Source organism: Myotis lucifugus, unplaced genomic scaffold (genome assembly GCF_000147115.1).
Source record: "Myotis lucifugus unplaced genomic scaffold, Myoluc2.0 scaffold_121, whole genome shotgun sequence".
NCBI lineage: Eukaryota > Metazoa > Chordata > Mammalia > Chiroptera > Vespertilionidae > Myotis > Myotis lucifugus.
Window position 1 is genome coordinate 299,429 of NW_005871169.1, and position 17,268 is coordinate 316,696.

The window sequence follows — 17,268 nt, forward strand, 5'->3', positions numbered from 1 at the left end:
AAGAAGCTTGACTTTTAAAATAAAAAATAAAGAAGAAATATAAATATTAAAAATAAAAAAGAGAAGCTTGAGTTTTAGGTGCAAAATCAGGCAGTCAGGCAAGCAGTTAGGGGTGACCAGGCAGGCAGGCAGGCAGAGCAGTTAGGAGTGATCAGGCAGGCAGGTGAGTGGTTAGGAGCCAGAGGTCCCGGATTGCTAGAGGGATGTCCAACTGCAGTAGTTGGACATCCCCCGAAAGGTCCCGGATTGAGAGAGGGTGCAGGCCAGACTGAGGAACCCCCCCGCCCCCCGTGCATGAATTTTGTGCACCAGCCTCTAGTACTGCTATAAAAAAGAAGGAACTTTTAGCATTTGCAACAGCATGGATGGAACTGGAGAGCATATGCTAAGCAAAATAAGCCAGTCAGAGAATGATAAATATCACAAGATCTCACTCATATGTGGGATATAATGATCAACATAAACTGATGAAGAAAAATAAATCCAGAGACAAGGGGTGGGTGGAGGGTAGAGATCAACCAAAGGACTTGTATGCATGCATACTAGCATAAGCAATAGACACAGACACTGGGGCGGTGGGGGCCTGCCCTCAAGGGTGGGAATGGCAGGGAAGGGGTCAATCGGGAAAAAGAAGACATATGTAATACTTTAAGCAATAAAAAAATTGTGTTGTGTTCATGTTTTATTCATAGATAAAGCATTACATAGTCTACTCTAGATATCTGAGCATTTAGAGCCTGGAAATTTTGTTAAGAAAAAGTTATATACATTCAGCAAATTATAACTATTTTTTTATTTTTGTTTCATCAAAATGCAAGTAATTGAAAGGCTAAATGGCTTTATCATAGTAGCATTTTGTTAATACATTGTCAGGCTAAATATTAAGTGTCTTAAGTACATAAGAAATAAACTAAATAAAAAACAAGAAGGAGAGGCCTGTGTTTCTGATTTACAGGAAAGCATATGACAAAGCAATTTACATAGACAAACAATGATAAATGCCCTAACAAATTCAGTTCCAAGCTGAAGGATCACTGTACACGGATGCACATTTATATTCAATATTAGCATTTCTGCATGTCTTATAAAACAAAATTCATTAATTTTGCACTTTGTTGTTTTAGTCTCTGCAATGCATCACAAAGTTAAAATAGGACAGATCATTTACAAAAACGCAAACTAAGTAACTGCCTTATGGCACATCCATAGCATCATTAAATCATCAGAACTTGACCTCAGCCATGTCATTTTTCCTCCCTACTCATTCATTACCTTCCCTCCTACACACACACACACACACACACACACACACACAAACTGGGAGCATGGAGCAATCTTTCAATTACTAAGAGAAACAAATTTGTAATCTATCCTGAAAGATAAGGTACCGATAAGAAGGGTTTGTTGGTTTTAACTTTTGTTCTCATTTTTAATTTCAAACTTGCATAAGATTGATACCTTATTTTTTTTTTTTAACTTCAAGCTGGTCAGGAATGTCTTGCTGGGTAGCATGTTACAGATTATAACAATCAGTCCTTTTATAGACTTAACAATTTTATAAAGAAACTGTTTATAAAACTCTAAATCACCTTGAAGGCAATATTGGGAGAAAATAAATACCTCTTTTATAAGACTTTATCAGTGAGAAGAGAGTGCCAATAATTTTATGAAAAAATATTTGATCCTTACTTTCATTAGTTAAATACAAACAAATGCTTAAAAAAACTCATAGTTCACAAATATTTATTGAGACCTACTAAGTGCTAGGCACTGTTTTAATCACTATAAAAACTCATCTTGAAAACAGTCATAAAAATTAATTACAGTGAAGAAAAACAACACCTTCTTCTCGGTTTGTTATTTTAATTCCTGGTCTCCCTATTGGTAAAAAAAAGAAAGAAAGAAAAAAGAAAAAAGCAATGAAGTCATTACTCCCTTCTTCAAGGTGTGATGTTGGCTTAAAATTTAAAAAAAAATGCCTGAAACATAGCAAATTATTTAGATACTCTTTTTTCTTTTCTTTTTTTTCTTTTTTTAAAAATATATTTTATTGATTTTTTACAGAGAGGAAGGGAGAGGGACAGAGAGTTAGAAACATCGATGAGAGAGAAACATCGATCAGCTGCCTCCTGCACAGCCCCTACTGGGGATGTGCCCGCAACCAAGGTACATGCCCTTGACTGGAATCGAACCTGGGACCCTTGAGTCCGCAGGCTGATGCTCCATCCACTGAGCCAAACCGGTTAGGGCTAGATACTCTTTTTTCTAATGCAGCTATTATTTATCATGTTGTACTCATTTGGTAACCTAGACTTAACTGATAAAATAAATGAAACATTCATTTTTCCTGCTGCTACTTCTTAAGATAAAATTATCTTTCTAATAAACTATTTTATTTGAGAGATTTCATGGATGTAATGATTCATAAGTGTGATTTCATAAATGCGATTTCATCTAAGCCTTAATTAAATTTTTATTAGATGTCACAGCAATTTTCTTACATGTGATATAATAAAGAGTTCCTCAAATCAGGTTGAATTTTGGGAGAGCTTAGATCATCTTCCCAAAGACAATTCTAAAATAGCTTAACGCATTTACATCCTAGTTATATTCTCAATCTGCCTATGTATCTACTGGCTGCTTCCCCCATTCCTTCAGGCAGGCTCAAATCTCCAACTCTAGAAACACCCTCTCTTGCCCGAATGCTCCCCTTTGGCTACTTCCTCTCCCATTTCTTTCTCAGCCATGCTTTCTAAAAGACTGTAGTTTCATTCAAGTCACTACTCTCTCCTCTCCCCGTCATTGCCTATCTTACTGAAATCTGGTACTAACTGGCCACCATTTCTCCACCTAAATTCCGAGATGACCCCTCCTCATCAATTCTCATGATCTGCTTTTCCTCCTACAGACCTTCCTCCCTCCAGGTTGGTTCAGTAATCGGGTGCAGCAGTACTGTTGTAGGTCTAGGGAAAATTACGACTTACTGCTTCCATGGTCATGTGAACAGGCATATGGTTTGCAGACTGCACCTCCCACAGGCTTTGACTTGCATGACTAGGTTGTGGAATGCAAAGCATTGCTCTTTTCCAGAATCCTCCCCCTCACTCAGCCATAGCCTAGGGCAAGACTTGGATTTGAAGAACATTATTCCAATAAAACATGCATTAAAAGGACACCCAAAGGTCTTATTTATTAGTGAACCCATGTTATGTAAAATGAGACTAAGTTCCCAGAAACAGTTTTCTTTTCTCTGCCTGAGCTGAGGACATGAAACAAAATTCTGCTGAGTCATCTGCTTTGAAGCAAGGAAATAATACTTTGACCTTATTCATACTTGCTTCTGAGGGTAAATAAACTACCTTAAGAGATTACACAATTCACTTGGGTGACAAGTTAACTTTCTTGGATGGGGCTCTGTTTATAAAGTGTTTTAGTGAACTTATCTGAAAAAATAAGCAGTATATGTGTCAAAGCAAGCCAGCTAGCTGTTCTAAGATTTCATCAGTAAATGAAAGAAATGTTAAACTAAGAAATAAATTAGTCTTTAAAAATCCAGAGGCTCCTGAGCATTTCACATTTAGCAGGGAAGATTCTATTACTTTTGACGCTATTGATGAATGTCACCTGATGTCTGAAATTTGAGTTATGTTTTGGTCACTAAGATGACACTCCAACCAATCAATGAACTTATGCAGAAAACTCACTTAACAATTATTTACCGAATGTCTTCTATATACCAAGCATTATGATAAGTGCAAAACAAAAACAAAAAGAGGAAAATAAGAAACATGAATCCTACCCTCACAGAGGTTACAATTTCGTGGGGAAAATAATCCTCAAATAATTGTTCAAATAGCAATACAGTTAAAACTTTGATGCATTTACAGTGGCAAAGTATAAAAGAGTGTTACAGTGGCAAGTAATAAATCTCAAGTCAAAACTGGAATTTTCTGGTTTATGCTATTAGGAAGTCTAAGACTGCCTATAGATGGCTTTAGATTTATATCTTCCTAATACAGCAACTCCTAGAAAAACTTAACAAATAAAACAAACACCCTTTCTCTTCTAGAATATAGATGCAACATTTGGGGAAGGACTCATTGGCCTGGGGTCCGACACAAAGGGTTATTATGAGTAGCCCCCTTTGGGACACAAGTTGAACTGTCTGGGGAAGCATAACACTGTGATAAAAGGCCCAGGAGAACAACATAGAGTCTGAGGGAGGGCATTCCAAAATGATAAAATATTGCTATTATCAGAAGAAGGTGGTCAGAGATACTGGGCAGAAAAATATCAGAGGTCCACACCATACAATTAGTATGGAATATAGGAAGAACTTTGGAGAATGTTTTCAGAAAAACAATAAAGAAAAACAAATGTGAGGAAAATGTGCTTGGGGAATAACCAATACAAGTTGTTGAGTCCATAAAGGATGCTGACCAAAACTGATGTGAACTTCAACAAGTAAATCACATTTTAGACCTTGAAAAGAGTCAATGCATATCACTGAGTGCAGTATTGAGATCTTCTTGACTCTTATGGGGGTGAAAGGGGGGTAGGCTTAAAAGGCTGCCCAATGATTTGTATCTGGAAATCTTTTAAATATGTAATCTTAAGGAATATTTCCAAGTTTGCATCTTTAGCTTTGAGATACTGAGAAAGCTGTTTACACAAATTTTATGGTTCTATCTCTAATTTCTATTTTGTTGATTGTTTATCCATATATCCTTTTAAATTATGGAATTCTCTCCAGAGTGAAAATTAATCTTAATTCATTAATTAAATGAATGGTAAATTAACTATGGAAGTCTCCCTAGAAATTAAGCAATTTTAATATTTTATCAGACCATTTGAGTTGCTGCATTATAAATCATTAAAGTATCATTTTTTCTATTCTTGGTAGCTTAATAAATGACTTGATTATTTCTAAACCATCATTTGAAAGTGAATTCTTCACAAATGCATATGACAAATTCCCTTACTCAGAAGTCAACCTGCTTGTTTATATATTTTTGTTATTGATGTGAAAATCTGAGGTGTCAGGTTAAAGAAATTATGATTTGGAATTTTACACTACAAAATACGTAAAAATAAGGTACAAACAAATCTGAGCAAATATAGCAGCATCATACAAGTCGAACACTAACAAGATTGCTTCTTCATTCAACAAATTTTCAGTAGGGTTACCCTATACTTGGAGCTAGTGATACATGATGATCAGTCACACATGGCCTCTAACCCTGGGAAGATTAGGACTAATTGCAAGTACAGACATGACTAATTACAGTATTGATGGTAAGTGATACGATACGGATGTGTAGTGTGCACTTTGGTGAGGCACTCATCCCAGACTGGAGCTGGCAGAGAAACACTAAGAAATGACATGTTGTGCCAAAAATCTAGTTGAAGCTTTGACCTAAAGGGCAAATAGCCAAAAAAAAAAAAAAAGAGGAAAGGGTGCTCCAAGAAGAGCGAATGGCTTGTGCAGTTTCGGAAGGGAGAGGGTGTGTGGGAAACTTGGGAGAGTAAGAGGGATGATGTGAGGAATTTAAACCTAGAGAGGTAAACCAGGGGCAGTTGGAATAACACAGCAGCCTTATTTGCATTTGCAAAAGATCTATCAGGCAGTGGAATGAAGAATGGATTCCAGCAGGACAATTTTGGAGGCAAGGTGGGAAGCTACTGAGTAAACCAGGTTAGAAAGGGTGATGGCCTGCCGGAGCTGGGAGAGGGGAATTGGGGGATGGAGAAAAGCTGTCTAAAGTCAAACATCAGTGCTTGGTTTTAGAAAAAGCATCTTCTTACTGGCTGTGCCTGTCTTACAAACCTCTCTTCTAAAAACAGCTTGACAAAAAGGAGATTGCACAAATTTGGCTTCTCACATAAAGCTGTTTTGCAATGTCCAGACCAGACTATCATCTGCAGAATGACTTTGAATCGTGCTTGTTTTTAAAAATATCTGAAATTAACAACAGATGTTTAAAAGATAATGAAGGCTAAATAATAAAGAAATAAAACAGACTGGCTGGCTTGTCCATTTACTCGTGATTAAAAAAATATCTAGATCAGCATGCAATAGCCAGTGATAAACTGTGCTGAGATGGGTGTGAAGTTAGGATTTTCAAATCAAGCAAATTATAAGCCACTAATTTATAAATGCCTGGAGTCTAAACAGATTCTTGAATCTATTATCTCTAAATGGTAGAAAAACGTAGTGTATGCTCTTTCAGGTAAATCTCTCATGGAATAATCCTAAATCCAGAGGATTTTGCCATTCTCACCAGCCTATTTCTCATAAAGCAGCAAACTTAGTCTTGCTCCGAACTGCAATGCTAGTCAAGGGAAACTAAAAAATGTCATCGTTTCCATGTAGTATTTGCCTGGGACTCATCCCTCATTTGTGGTAATTCCTAAGAAGTTGAGTTGTTCCTTTTAATTAACCAATGATTTCTCCCTGTATTTCATAAGAAACAATTAGATGTATGGTTAGCTTCATGATATGAACAGGAAAACATCACTAACTCCCAATCTTGGAACTTGCATCAACTGAAAAAGGTCACTGCCAAATAGCCACTATTAACAATTTGTTAAGAGGCACTGTGGTACTTGTTCTGATATAGAAAAAAACTACATCGTTTCCATTAGGAAATTGAAATCTTTACCAAATGACTCTGAGATTTAATGTGACTTCAATAGAAAGTCCAACAGATTTTTTAGCAAAAGCTGAAAAGTTTATTCTAAAAGAGATACAGAAAAGCAAAGAGCCTTCTAGAATAGCCAGGACACTTCTGAAGATCGAGAATAAGGAGGAAGTGTTTGCCACCAGATATAAAGACTTATTATGAAGCAAAGTAAGAAAGACTGTGATATCCATAAAATGATAATTATCAGAGTTTTAAACACCCCCTCTTTATCTTTGAAGTACTTAATCTTGGAAGATCTAGCAGGACTTATCCCAGGATTTATCTTTTTTTTTTTTTTTAAATATATTTTATTGATTTTTTACAGAGAGGAAGGGAGAGAGATAGAGAGCCAGAAACATCGATGAGAGAGAAACATCGACCAGGTGCCTCCTGCACATCTCCTAATGGGGATGTGCCCGCAACCCAGGTACATGCCCTTGACCGGAATCGAACCTCGGACCTTTCAGTCCGCAGGCCGACGCTCTATCCACTGAGCCAAACCGGTTTCGGCCCAGGATTTATCTTTTATAGAACATCCACAAGCCCAACAACTTATGAATTCTACCTCTAAATAGAAGCTGAGTCACCCCTGCATATGAAGAAACACATGCGCCGAAACCGGTTTGGCTCAGCGGATAGAGCATCGGCCTGTGGACTCAAGGGTCCCGGGTTCGATTCTGGTCAAGGGCATGTACCTTGGTTGCGGGCACATACCCAGTAGGGGTGTGCAGGAGGCAGCTGATCGATGTTTCTCTCTCATCGATGTTTCTAACTCTCTATCTCTCTCCCTTCTTCTCTGTAAAAAATCAATACAAGCTGAGTCACCCCTGCATATGAAGAAACATATACAAGGATAGGCATAGCACCAGTGTGCAAAACAGGACTAATTGCTCACTGATGGAAGGTTGGATAAATCAATTGTGGGATAAACCAATTGTGAAAAAAGTAGGGCCAACACAAGCACATGTAATACATGTGTACAAAACAGCAAGGGATGTGAACATTACACAACTCAGCCTCAATCAAAATTGTTTTGTAACATACTCACCAGTATTTTACTACTCTTGGTATATTCACAAATGTTACCACAATATTCTGACAGAGGAAACAGTTTTATACATACTTCACGTCAAATAAAAAGTTTTCATAAAATTCATTTAATTTGATTAAAAGAAATAAACATTTTAAAAAGATGTAAAATTTTAAAATCCAACTTATGAATCAAAACACAGACATGTACATTATGCAAGATATGTACTATCCTATGATGTTAAACATATGATATAAAACATCAAGTGATATCCCTGTAATATAGCAAGAATGCTTTCAATCAAACTAAAATGTAAAATGGCAATTTTTCCCCTTACAAGTCAACTTTACTTTTACAGGGTGTCCAGAGTTTTCAGATAGATGTTTAAATATTCTTTGAACTTTTGTTGTGTGACCAAAAAAAATCAAATGACCCTTTCTATTCCCACTCCAAACAAGAACCAAAGAACAAAAATTCAAATACACAACGATAATGTCTTTTAGTTCATGTTTGCTTCTTAGAATATTATCACACTGAAAATAACTGCAATTCAAAATCCTAAAAATAGATCCAAAATATCATGTAAATTAGCAACTAGTAACAAGATTAATAACAAGTTGATTGTCTACTTAAATGGCTAAATTACCAAAAAATATTCAAAGGTGTATATTCCTATAACCTATACAAATACTAAATAGAATTAAAATAGATAATATCAAATAATATAATTCTTGAAATAATTATGCATATGTAGTACATTTTAGCTAATTTTAAACATAAGTATGGACTAACAAAATAATTAAGAGGTTAATTATTTTTTAATCAAAAATTCAGGACAGCATTGATTTAAATGCAAGATCCCATAGTCACTGAGAATGTGATTCAGTATACTAAATACCATCTCACTTTTTATGAGTATTTTAGAATGCAGATTACATTAATGCAATTTGTGTATAGACTTTCTCGATGCATTGAAGTAAACACAGAAAAAGGAGAGGGACAGCTAAAAGAAGTCCAATGCAACATTGGACTTGCTCCCAGCTCTGCCTACAGAAGGGTAAGTGACTTTTTTTGACTAAACAAATGAAAAAATATACACCAGTTCAATCATCAGTTTCCTTGGGTCAGTGGTAGCTACAGTCTAAGTTCTTACCTTGGAGATAGTTAAGCAAACATATATAATAGATTCAGCATGAGCTGTACCTGAAATGGACCTTCAAGACTACTTCACATCTTGAAAATCATTATTATTTGTGACTCTCATCACCTATAATTATAAACCCTGCCTACCTTACTCCCTTTTTAGGGTTTAGGGCAGCGGTTCTCAACATGTGGGTCGCGACCCATTTGGGGTCGAACGACCCTTTCACAGGGGTCGCCTAAGACCATCGGAAAACACATATATAATTACATATTGTTTTTGTGATTAATCACTATGCTTTAATTATGTTCAATTTGTAACAAGGAAAATACATCCTGCATATCAGATATTTACATTACGATTCATAACAGTAGCAAAATTATAGTTATGAAGTAGCAACGAAAATAATTTTATGGTTGGGGGTCACCACAACATGAGGAGGAACTGTATTAAAGGGTCGCGGCATTAGGAAGGTTGAGAACCACTGGTTTAGGGGAATAAATATTTTATTGGATGTCAGATTATGGCTTCAGTGAGAAGAAGAGAGCAACTACCCAAAAGCCATCATTGCATGTTGAATATTCCACAATCCAACTGGACCTAAGAATACATTATCCTAATCTAAATACACCAGGGGGTACTTATCAAACATCATGTGTAAAAAAATATCACCTTTATTTAGACTTCTATCACTGAACACTCCAAGGAATGTGTAGAAAATTCACTTTTAAATATTTGATTCTTGTGGACAAATTCTTCATATTCTCTCTCTATTCTCCAAGCCTCTGTGAGCTAGGTAATTTATCTACAGGATGAGATTTTAAGCAATATGGATTCTAGGACAAATTTCCAATTAAGGAGTGAAAAATAATAGGTGGAGAAGAGGGAGGAACTTATTAATGAGTCCAGAAAAGTCAAGTGGAAGTCATTCTGCATCCTGGCCTTTATGATCCTCTCTTGACAAAATCACAGGCCACTCTCTACCACAACGCCTGAAGCAGAAACAATGAAGCCAGCTGATTCTAATTTTCAGGGGAAAAGGGGCTGCTGGTGCTTAGGTCCCTTTGGATGGCCTCTGGAGAAAGGGATTAAAAGTCTGGATTTCAAGGAAGGTCACACAGTTTCTGACCCCATGTTCAGATCTGCAATCTTTAATAGGCTAACCTAATTCCAAACAGGTGCCTGACAAGACTTCTAATTCGATTGAAATGCCCAAATCTGGACCATCAGTCCATACCTCACCACCGTTTTAACTAAAGAGGGCAAAATAAAAACAATCCAAAGAATAGGAAATGGGTTCAAAGTCTTGCTACAACACAGCATAGAATATAATATATTCTATTCTTTCCTCAGATTTCATTCTGTTAATTGGGCCAGGAAATATATGACTCAGTAAATAGTGAGAGAAACTGTCTTCACAAAAGCATCACTATTTAGTCTGTCATTCTGCTGAAACTTCCTCAGATGAACAGCATCATTGTCTGGGGATGGTGAGGAAAAACATCCTGTGTGAACCTTAGTGAAGAAAAAAGATTTCTCGGAGTGCAGTACTGCAAGGAGGTCATTAAAACTTTGAGAACATGTGCTCAGAAAGGAAGGCAAGGACTGGAATTAGATTAAAGGAAAGCCAAAGAGCAATTTAGTAATATATAACTTTATGTATTATAGCCATTACCTTTTATTTACTTATTTCTCATCCCTAAATACCCTAAAGGCATCTTACTTCTTTCCCATCTCTTGTATAAATACAAGACAAGATGTTAAGTGAGGAAAGCTGGACAAAGATAAATGAGAGAAAGAAAGATAAGATGAAAACCCAGGGAAGCTAGTACACAAAATGTAGGCCAGAAGGTTCAAATACTTGTTGGAGGTGGGCCACTAATTATGCTCTGAGCTTTCAAGAAACCAAGATGTAAAAGGTAACGCATCTGGTCACTCTTCATAATGTCCAGAAGACACAAACAAATACAAACAAACCCGTTCAGAAGAACTGTATATTATCTGTTATTTCAACACAAAATCCTGTCTCTCTCTCCCTGCCCCTCCCTCTCTCTCTCTCTCTCTCTCTCTCTCTGCCACTCAGGAAGCAGACCCTGTGTTAAGCATTGCAAAACACCACCCGCCATGCCCCCATAACAACTACCATAACAAGTTTATGAAACTATGTTTTTAAAGCCTCCTTCTGTATATGTTAATGGCATGAGGCCTAAGCCCAGTTCCGTTCAAAAGTAATTTCACTGGGTACTACAATTATTTAATAGTGTTCATCTCCACTGAAATTAGACTATCACTGATTATATATATATATGCATTTACACATATACATTTTATATACAAACACGCACATGTATACACCATACTTTAAGGTATTAAATTAAGAACATGAGAGAAAGTTGAGTCAGAAACCAGAAGTATAGTAGGATGGTAAAATAAACTTTTTCAAAGTTCTGTATATTAATAGAAAGTTTAGTGTAAATATATGTCATCTGCTAGATGCATTATAACAGTTGGGCAGACCTCTTCATCCTATTCTCTCATTTTAAACTATTATTCTGTAAAGCCCATCTATGTATTCATTTCCATCTTATTGATGGAAAAAGTGATAGAGGTAAGAAAATGCCTTCCAAGGTGACCTTCAAGTCAGCAGTCCATCTAGCTTGAACTATAATTCCACTCAGTTCAACAACTGCTTACTGCATGTCTAGGTGGCAGGTACCTCAGGGGATTCAGAAGTGAACAATGTAGACTGTGACTTTCAGAGTATGTAATGTGGTCTCTGCGAATGCATGAAAGATGCAGAAAAGGAAGGAAAAAATACTCCTACAATAGCAAGCAGAGTTAAACAAGAGCCTTAGACAAGGCATAGAGTTCTCTGTGGGATCTAAAACATCACATCCTTCTGTGAAGCGGGAAAAGTAGAAGAGGGATGGATGGAGGTGGATTAGGGAAGGTAGAGCAGAAGGAATGGCAGAGATAGCAACACATGCTATATGCTCAGGGAACATCAAGAAGCCACATTTGGTTAGAGTGCTAAAAAAACATACAGAGGAGAAAGAGGTGGAAAAGTAGTTTGAGATGACAGGGTCTTGAAAGCCACAGTGAAGAGACTGTATTTAAAGGAAACGGCTAAGACTTTGGGTCTCAGGATCACAGTTGTTGCTCAATCCATTCATCTTTATAAATATACTAACTCAAAATCTCTATGCAGACATCCATGAACTAAAACCTTACCTCTGACGTAAATGTTCTAGATCACACTAACATCACAGGCCAAACTTGCACAACCTCAGGCTTCAACTTGCATGTACTCTCTAAAGGACAAAGCCTCTCACATTTCATATTTTACAATTTTTTGGTATGCAGTCACACGTAATGGCTGTCATTTGTCTGATTACCTGACCCATGTCTTTTGTAGTTGGAAAATGTATACTAGTGACAGTGTGTCTCAACAGAGATACTCCCATAACAAACTCCACAAGTCAGTAATGTTTCACACTAAGTTTTATAATTCCAATGAAAACAGACAAATAAAATACCCAACTGGAGAAACAACGAAAATAAATGTAAATACTCTACTACAAATAAACTACTTGTCCCTAGAACATTACAATATTAGAAAGTTTAAAAAGTTAAAATCCCCTTGGGTCCTAAACTAGTTTTGCTCTCTCTGCATAGTGATAATAAGCTTTCTTGTTGCATTAAGTTACATTTGAGAGTAATAATCAAATAAAAATCTAACTACATATTTTAGGCCTTTTTTCTCACTTAAATTTTAGAAATTTTCAAGATAGAAATACATCTTTCTCCTTGGACATTGTTACTAAACTGCTTTTTAAAAATGAATGTATTATCATATAAAGATGATTTGAGATTTATTATTCCAATAGTTATTCTAAGTATTGGTGTTGAGATATACTACTTAGCATGAGCAAAGACTGTGCATATATGCATAAAGTATATTCAATCCTAAACTTAAATTAATTATATAATAATGACCTTTTAATGAGAGGTATTTTAAAACTATATTCTTGGGAATTCTACAGTAATTTTTTAACAATCTCCAGCAATAAAACAAAAGAGGGTATTTGTTTTTTTTCCACTGCACTTATTACACCATAAGGATGTATTCAAAGTGTAGGTCTTTGTACATGTAGGAGGTTGAATGAATTTATATTTAGTTAATTTCAATGAAAACAAAAAAATATAACAAGCTCTCATTATAGAAAATTGTCACTCATTTATAAAATCTGAAATACCAAAAAATATTACACATAGGAAAAACAAAATATTGAGGATCATTAATCAGAGATTTGGGGAATGGAAATATAAGAAAATAGCAGTTTTTCTGCCCTCTGGTGGCAATAAAATAAACTACAGCATTACTCAAGTAATGCATAATAAAATAACCCTGTTATGAAATCAGATTTTACCCCAATGCCAAAATGTCTGTAATAAAAATCCTGATTGCTACATTCCAAATTTCAAGACTGTTGGACTCTTTGTTATTTACTGTGTTGAACGTTTAGCTAGAGTATTTTAATAGGAATAGGAAACTGTATTTTTTTCTCCCATTTCATTGCTGTATTTTATATATTCGGTAGGCTATTTTATTCCAGGATTATTTCATAAAACTATATGTAAATTGATATCCAGAAAATAAGCTACTTCAGTTTATAATAAGTGTCCAAATAAATTTGTCATCAAATTTAAAACTATTCCCTTTTTACTCAAGCTATAAATATATGGGTTTCCAGAGTAGTTTTCCACCAGAAAATATTGGGCTGGCTTACCACACCAATTGAACAATTTAAGTACTTTGTATTTCTTAAAGCAAAGGCTTTTAACTATCTGATCAATTTTAGAGTGAAATGAATTTCAACTTCAATTTAACAACTTAGAATAGTAACTTCATTGTATATATTATTTTCTCAGTATTATATTTTTAATGAAAAATTTTCAGAAAAAAATAAACATTTGCTTTCTTTTATTTTTTACTATAAATGCATTATTTACTTCCAGTGCCAAATAAGTTTTCAAATAAACAACTTGAGATGCATTTTGGCACACACACCACTCTGAGACTTCCTTTGAGATGAATTAAATTGCTTATATGCTTAAAGGCATTTATTTATTCCATGAAAAAGTCCATGAAAATTACTGATGCACCTTTTAAAATAAATGTATTGATTCCTGGAGGGGTAAGTCTTTTTTTTCTTCTTTAATCAAAATAAACAGAAGGCATGATATAGTGATCTAAATAATACCTAGTGAAACTGCATGTGATAAAGACAAGTCAACTTCCAGGAAATTTGCGTTTTATTCAGTTTTAAAAGTGTGATCATCATGTTGTCCCCGCCCTCTCTATACAAGCACAGACACCCTCCAATCCTGAATCTGTACTTTCTCTAAGAATTTGCACCTGGGGCAGACACAGTGTTTTGGCTGTCTGTCTTCTAGGCTTCAGCTTATAAAATCTCCTTCAAGTACCTCCTTGAAGATTCACTCACCTGAAATCCCCAGGTGCCCTCCCTGGCCTTCTTCCTTCTGCCACTTTCATGTCTGACATTTTCGGACACTTTTGTACTTTCTGAAGAATCACTTACCATCCTCCTCCCCGACCCGCTTTAATTCCGCTCCCAGAATGAAAACAAATCAAAATCTTATTATCGTAAACTGAAATGTCTCCTTTTTTCCCCCTCTCCAGGTGTTTTTATTTTTTTTTTTCTTTCTTTCTCATTTCACCTACTCTTGAAGTCCCCCCGAGTTCTCAAATTTCTGCCAAGGTCTGTCTCTGCCTGTTTCCTCGCTTCCCTTCCGAGGGGCAGAAACCGGGGACAGCGCGGGCGGGCAGCGGGCAGGGTCCCGGGAGGCGGGCGGACCTCAGGCTCAGCGCCTCGCCCGGAGGAGCCAGCGGAGCCGACCCCGGGCTGCATCGCGGGCTCCGCACCCGCCCCGGGGCGCGGCTCCCGGCTGGACGCGCACCTGGTTGGAGCTGCGGCGGGAGCAGGAGGCGCTGCACCGGGAAGTTGCGGGGGCCGGGGCTGCGCGCGGGGGCAGTGACACGGCGCTCGGAGGAACCCCGCACGTTCAGGCCCGCCTGCACAGCCAGCAGGCGGAGGACAATGGGGCCAGGGGTTGGTCACCAGAGGCGTGCCCGCCCTACATTTGCCACCTCCCACGCTCCTCGGCGCCCCGCCACTCCTACCCTGCCCACTTCTGGCACCCGCCGCGCCCCAGACGGCGAAAGGGAGCTAAACTGGAGATTGCCTGGAGGTAGAAAGGTGCAGCCACTGGTAATTTTCTCCAGCTGACAGGAGCCTTGCAATCCCGGCTGCCATCAAGCCCTCCACCCACTGCCCCCATCACGCGTTCCTTCAGTTTCTCGGGGCAGCAAGGAAGGAGGGGGAGCCGGAGAAGAGACAGCCCAGGGATGCCAGCTCCTGGGCGAGGTAGCCAGAGTCCTCTCGGAGCGACTTGGGGGAGTCAGTGCCACCCCCTGGCGCTCAGGTGAAGCAAGCCCGAACCCTCACGAAAGCCACAGTCCCCTCCATCCTTCGCTAGCCAACCCTCTTCTCCCCATTTGGGAAGCCCAAGTTTACCCCCAAAGCAACTGCAATAACTTTCCTAAGAGCAGACAGATGAGGTGGGGGTGGGTTGAGAACGGGGGTGTCCGAGAGGTCTTCAGCGGCACACAAAATCAACAAGCTTTCGAAAAGCAGATCTTACCGCTGATCTGGTTCCCAGGCTCCCCTCCAGCGAACTGAAACCGGTCCATTAGAAAGTGGCAAAGTAACACAACTCCTGCAGCGGCCAGGTCGGCCCTCGGGAACCTCGCCATGCCGCCGCCGCGACCCCCCTCCTCCTCTTCCTCCGCGCCAGTCCTTCCCCGGCGCCCTGGGCTCTCGGTGGGACTGGGGAGGTCGGAGCTTAACGCCGTGGAAGGTTCTCCGCGGTCCGGGGCGGCCTTTGTAAATTTCGCTGGGATTTCACAGCCCGGAGCCAGGAAGAGGAAGGGCGGACCAGGGGGAGCGCAGTCCTCTCCGGACCTCCGGTCTCTCCTCGCAACTTGCCACCACGCTCGCCGCCCTCACCCCAGACACCAAACCGCAACCGCGGGGAGGAAAGACCACCAGCCGCAGCCGGGGCTCGCCAACTCCCGCTTCCGCACCCGCAGCGCCACCCGGGTGCCTTCCGAGCCCCCGTGATGCGCTCCACTGGGTTCAAAACAGATCCAGTTCCACAGCCAGCGCGGGTGCCTCCTCCAAAGGCAAGAGAGCAGGCGGATCCGAAGGAACTTTTCGCGATCTTGGGCTGGCCACCGCGGGAGGTTTGGGTTTGCGGGGAGGGGGTGACTGTGGACTGGCGAAACCCCTCCGACAAGTTTGTCTTCTTTTCTTCGCCCGACGCCGGGCGCGCGTCCTTTCTCGCCGCCGGAGGGATGGGCAGCTCCAAAGAGCTGAGCCCTGGGAAGGCTCAGGCTGCAGCACTTAGATCCAAAGTCAGGGAAGAAAATGCTGTTTTTTTAAAAAAGGAAGAAGAACAAAGAAATAGGTAGGAAAAAAAAATCTGGCTGAACCTATTGAGAGAGGGTTCCTCCGGTCTAAGGAGGAGGTGGCCCCTAGCCCAACCGAACCCCGGAGTTTGGTGGCGGAGGAGACGCCCCCCGTGGCCGCGCTCCCCAGCGCTCCGGCTCCAATCTTTGGGGAGGAAAGGCAGCTCGCAATTTGCCAGATCGGCCGCTGCACCCTCCTCCCCCCTCCCACTTCCCTCCCCCTCGCTCCTCCAGCCTTCTCCCACCTTCCTCCCCGAAACCGGCAGCTAGCACCGACCTGTCCAATGGCTGCACTTTCCTCGGAGCTGGCAGAAGAGTCGCCGAGAGATTAAACCCGGGGAGCCATGCAAGGGAGAGGCAGAGGGCAACTTCGGCACGGCTCGCCCCCCGCGCCGCCGGCCCCGGGCGCTGGGAGAGGCGGTGAGAAAGCCGAGCCAGGAGGGGAGGGGCGGGCGGCACCTCCATGCCGCGGGGGGCGCCATCCCTGCACCTGGCTGGCCCTCCGGCCAGTGGCGCCCGCACCCGCCTGGCCCCCGGGTCGCCTTCGCTCCAGACGGCGGGGGGCCAGACTGCGGGGGGTCGTGGCCGCGGAAGAGGTTCTTTCTGGACTCAAAAGGGTTAATCAGAGTTCCCCTGTCCCGGGAGGGCTCGTATGGCAGGGGTGGTGTGTGAGGAAAGCAAACCAGAGCGGGTATGCCTAGTGACCCCGAGAAGCCCCTTCGAACCCCAGACCCCCAGGGGCGGGTGGAGGGAGGAGGCGCGGGGCCGCGTGGTCCAGCCGCCACAGCTGCTTTGTAAAGTGTCAGCCAGAGCGAAAGCGAGAGTTTAAAGAAACAGGAGGCCCATTGACGATCCTGCGGGG

At 40.3% G+C, this 17,268-nt stretch overlaps 1 protein-coding gene and 1 pseudogene across 1 annotated transcript in view; one reads left to right on the forward strand and one right to left on the reverse strand.

Moving 5' to 3' along the window:
• LOC106697957 overlaps positions 1–15,131 on the forward strand; it is a 39,336-nt pseudogene extending 24,205 nt beyond the window's left edge.
• LOC102442689 (plexin domain-containing protein 2-like) overlaps positions 1–16,556 on the reverse strand; it is a 315,731-nt gene extending 299,175 nt beyond the window's left edge. The window contains exon 1 of the mRNA XM_006093737.3: positions 15,581–16,556. Coding sequence (XP_006093799.2) covers positions 15,581–15,692 — 112 coding nt within the window. The 5' untranslated portion in view covers positions 15,693–16,556. The remainder of the gene's footprint in view (positions 1–15,580) is intronic.
• Positions 16,557–17,268: the final 712 nt, after the last annotated feature.